General features: G+C 34.1%; 1 protein-coding gene across 1 annotated transcript; it reads right to left on the reverse strand.

The window, feature by feature from the left end:
* Nucleotides 1-820: 820 nt before the first annotated feature.
* On the reverse strand, nucleotides 821-1,765 carry LOC140511488 (olfactory receptor 5D13-like). Its single transcript, XM_072620626.1, has one exon. It carries the CDS (start codon nucleotides 1,763-1,765, stop codon nucleotides 821-823), a length of 945 nt encoding a protein of 314 aa, XP_072476727.1.
* Between the last annotated feature and the right edge of the window lie 3,601 nt (nucleotides 1,766-5,366).

Below are 5,366 nucleotides of genomic sequence, written 5' to 3' on the forward strand. Positions count from 1 at the left end.
AAATAGAATCAGTTTACCTGTTCAAACACACAAATATAAAACATCAACTTTTTTATTATGTTATGATATGGCAATGTTTATTTTAAGGCATTAATCAATAATAAAAATAAATTCGAAACCAATTTTTATGAATAGCTCATGTTGAAAGAGAAGAGGGCTGAGAATATTTTTCTCCACACTACAAATGAATCAATGAAGAACACTTATTAAATCTCAACTATGTTACAAGGATGGTAGTAAGCACTTTGTAGGACTAAACTTGGATTTTTCAGAATTATATTATCAAACCAAGAAAGAATTCTATTATCTCACTGAGTTGCTCCAGGTGTAGGTAACTATTATTGTCTTTCAACAGTGAATATGGTCAATAGTCAAGGTATTTTTTTTATGGTAGGACACCAAAAGTCACCTGTTCATCTTTTAAGCTCCCAGGTTAGATTATTGTTTCATTATTTCTGTGAAGTAATGGTAATGTGAAGATTGAAAAAGAAAAAATAAATTGAGTATTCACACTTGTAGAACCAGTAGATTTGTTTTTGCTGTATATTGTCAAGCAGCTTTAGTTAAAGATTCTGAAAGGCTGATGCTACTCATGGACCATATCATAAAAATTTTTGGCACTTAATTTTCTCATTTAAAGCATCATTCTTTCCTTTGTCTAAGAATTATCTGACTACTTTTCAGACGATGGTGGAAACTCAAGATCTGATGAACAGAGAAGCAATTAACTGAGTAGAACTCAGAGAATTGATAAAAAAAAATCAACACCAATTCCACTGGAACAGTTTAACTAGCTATGATAAAATAGATATAAATGATGTTATTGATATAGGGTTTTGTGATCCATTATTTTTCGGAAAGATTCCTTCACATCATTGTTCCTTAGACTGTATATGAAAGGATTTAACATAGGAATCACAATAGTATAAAAAACAGATCCCACTTTGAATATAAGTGATGAATTTTTAGATTTGGGAATGCAATAGAGGAAGATGATGGTCCCATAGAAGATGGCAACAGCCATCAAGTGGGAGGAACAAGTGGAGAAAGCTTTATATCTCCCACTGTCCGAATGCATTTTGAAGATAGTGACAAAAATAAAAAGATAGGATGTAAGGATAATGATGAGGGTGCAAAATGCATTCAGATTCACAAAGATAAAAAGTATTATTTCACTGAAGTGTTTATCAGAGCAGGAAGCAGAAAGGAATACATTATATTCACATACAAAATTATTAATAACTTTGGTCTCACAAAATGACAGTACTAGAATTGAGTAGCTGAGTACAGTGGATGAAATTATGCCCCAGGTGTATGCCACAGTCATAAACAGGGCACAGTGCTGTGGGGACATGAAAACCATATACAGTAAGGGATAACATATAGCAACAAAGCGGTCATAGGCCATCACTGCCAAAATAACCATCTCTGTCATCGCAAAGATGACACCAATGAAAAACTGTGTGATGCAAGCATTGATGGAGATGCTTCTGTCTTCTACAACCAAGTTTTCTAGAAGTTTTGGCGTAGTTATGGTGGAATAACAGAAATCCACAAAGGATAAGTGTTTGAGGAAAAAGTACATGGAGGTGTGGAGTTTTGGATTGATCATGATGACTACAATCATGCCCACATTCCCCACCACAGTGACTGTATAGATGGTGAGGAACAGTAGAAAGAGAGGCACTTGGAGTTCTGGGTATTCAGAGAACCCTAAGAGGATGAACATCATTGTGGTACTCTGATTTTTGTCAGGGCTCACCATTATTCCTGTTGGAGAGAATTTGAGATGAATCAGGAAAAGAAAAAATATATGAAATTGAGGAACAGATAATGGGTGGTATGTAAATTAGAAATTATTATTGTTAAAATTATAAGTGACCTAAAATTGGATTAATTTCAAAGTTAGCTCTTTCTGTCAGGTCCCGTACACTGAGATTAAGAGAAAATCATGGAATATGAAAGAAATCAAAGAAAGACTGTGAAAGAGAATTGTCTGAATATATGGATGGTATATATTCACACCATCTCGAATAATCTGTATTTTACTAAATGTTTATTCCAGAAAATATAGTCCAGTAACAACCCTTATGTGGAGAGCCCCCTAAATCCTATGGTAACCCATCTCATTTATTCATATACTTACACACCAATATGCATATATACATACTGGTTTCTGTATACATGGATATATATGATATGTTTGTATGTGCATGTATGCAAATTACAAAATGGAGGTATTGTCCATTGATATAAAAATCCCATTAGAATTACTATGCTGTAGAGGCTGTAAACCGACAGAGTGCTAAATGTGAAGTCAGGAAAACCTGAGTTCAAATCCAACTTCACACACTTACTTGCTTTGGGGCCCTGAAAAATTTATTTAACCTCAGTTTGCCTCAGTTTCCTCATTTTAAAAATGAGGAAAACAGTAGCACCTAATTCTTAGGGTTGTTGTCAATATTAAATGGGATAATATTTTACAGTCCTTAAGACAATACCTGACAAACTGTCGGTGCTATATTAGTGTTAGTTCTTATTTGATTAAACAACTTCAATCCTAATTGTGTTTCATAATGCCTATATAATCACTTCACCAATTTCTCCCGAGTTTTATAACAAGAATGATGATAGTAATAACTAACGCTTATATAGCGTTTTATATGTGACAATTATTTTGCTTAGTGCTTTACAATGATTATCTAAATGATCACAAAATAACCTGGAGAGGTAGGTGCTATTATTATCAGAATTCGGCATTATGGGAAACTGATGCAAAAAAAAATAAAAATGCTTTGCCCAGTGTTACACACTTAATAAGTGTCTGGGGTCGAATGTAAACTCAAGTCTCCTGACTCCAGGCCGGGAATTCTATCTATTTTATTAGAAAATACTCAAATTCCTTTTCTATGCATAATATTATATATTCAATTGTAAAGTCATTTCCAAATCTGCACACTTAAATCGTGTGATTCTTTCCACTCTTTGTAAGTAGGATGAAAACAATACCCAGATAAACAGGAAACACCTCCATTAGTTGATTCCTAGGTTCAAGCTCCTGAAGTTGTTTCTTTATTGCTTGTGGCTCTAATGAAAGAAAGCCATGATGAAGCTATTTAGAAGAAGTAGAGAAAGCCTAAAATGGGGCTTTTTAGAGACCTGATGCATCATCTTTTCCTTAAGGCAGTACTTACATCAATTCCTTTACGGAACACGACAGTGTAATAATTACCTTCCAAGGAGTAAACTACAACTGAAAAAGATAAAATGAAGAATATAAACAAACAAATGGTAAATAGAGAGATGATGAGGAGAGCAAGAGACAGAAACAGAGAGACACGGAGACATCCACACAGAGACAACGGAACAGAGACAGAGAGAGACAGGGAGATCAAAAGATAAATAAAAGGTGGTAGAGGTCTAGTTCCTTGAGACTTAAGTTAGTCATGACAGGTGTGTGTGGATTAGGAAATGGGTCAGGAAGAAGAAATGGGAGTTAACATTTCAATTTGGATTTCTCTTTTAAGAGAAGTGCACTCCCCACTTCAAAGGGTGTTCAAGAACAATCAATATGACACAATGTGCTACCTGTAAACTACCAATTCCAACTGTGATAAAAACAGATGTATGACTTATTCCAATGTCAGTTTTAATCCAGGAACAGCACTGTTCAGTTTTCCAGTCCAGGTACTACCACTTCAAAATATCCCCTTTATCTCACTCTTTTCCATCTTTAACACATATGAAATTTGCTAGTTCCACTTACGTATTCTTTTCTGTCCTGAACCAAACTTTATACCCTGACAAAACTGTTTCTTATTTATTATTTTCCTACTATAAAACTGTGGCCAATAGTTGGCATCTCATAAATTCTAATGAATTGTCATTTTCTAATTTTTCAAATATTTTCCCATCTCCTGACCTGTAGAATAACAAATATTTCTTTTAACTATCACAAGCTATCTGTCCTTTTGCCTTCATAAATGGTTTTACCCAAAGCCTCACATGAATGATCAGCCAATACCTTGATGCTGGAAGAAAGATTGCTCATTGCACTTTAACAGCTGTTTATAACATACAATTAGAGAGTTACGCGAGACGTTCTGTCATTTTTCAGTTATGTTCACCACTTCTTGTGTCTTCAATTGATTTGCAGGCTCAGTGATACTATGGATAAAAGTTTAAGATTTATTAATATAGACTTGGGATTAGAAGACTAGCCAGGCATCTCCTTCAGCCCCTTATTTTATAAGAGACTGATACACCAGAATGTTAAATGATTTGTCTAGGATCACCTAGGTATGAAAGAGCAGATTCATTATTTCGACAGGGTTCCTCTGTGTACACATCTGATCTTCTTTTCACTTCCCACATCAAAACAAACAAATTGCCAAACACTAAGAATTCTGTTTTGAAATTTTGGTGAAAACTAAATAGACTATTAGAGTCCTTAGTTTCTCATTTGAGTTTTCCACAAACTCTCTTCTGAACTCTGATTGTCCACCTCAATTGTCTACAGCTAGCATCTGTTTCAACCCAAGTGTATAATCTTTCTGCCATAAGTAAAAGGTATATTCTTGGCTCCAAACATTTAGTTCAAAACAATGCCTCTTACATCAGTGACCTCCTTCTGCTTTTCTAATTGTAGAAGTGGTCGGTTTTCCTTAAGTATTGAATAGATCTTTCCTAATTTTCTGTCTATTGAACATCTCTGTTCATCTCTCTTCTCAAAACTCTAAGACAAATTTTGTAAAACACATTAGTCTCTTACTTTTGTTTTTGCTACTAATATAGACATTGTGTAGCAATATTCACCTCCCTGACATGACTTATGAGTTCGATGATGACGGGGAATGCATTTTTTAGTTTTAGTCTATTTACATGTTGAAAAAAGATACAATAAAAAGGAGGAAGAGGAAAGTACTTTGGACATTCAGGGCACCGGAAAAATAAGTCAGTCTGTTCCAATTTTAATAAGTTTACTTTTTCAGAAAATTTGGATGACAAAATCTAAATTTCCTTTTTTGTAATATCTACCCCACTAATCCTGCTTCTATACTTTTCTATTGAAAACAATCATGACTGTACCCTTCCCATCGATGCCTCATTTCAAGATTTATTGTATCCCTCACACTTGTCCATTTTGATGGCATCATAATCTTTCAATTCAGTAATGCATCATCATCAAACCATTCCCTTAATATCAAAGATTTAAGCTGATTGCAAGCATGCTTTTATTTAGGTTTTGTAGTTGAGTAATACTCTGCAAATCTTTATGAAAAGAGCTCTAAAGTAATTTTCAGAGAATTATCTCAATAATGATAAGTGAAGGTCAAAGAAAAGTATAGCTCTTTTTTATTAAATGA

This window comes from Notamacropus eugenii, chromosome 6 (assembly GCF_028372415.1).
Source record: "Notamacropus eugenii isolate mMacEug1 chromosome 6, mMacEug1.pri_v2, whole genome shotgun sequence".
In the NCBI taxonomy this organism is placed as follows: Eukaryota; Metazoa; Chordata; class Mammalia; order Diprotodontia; family Macropodidae; genus Notamacropus; species Notamacropus eugenii.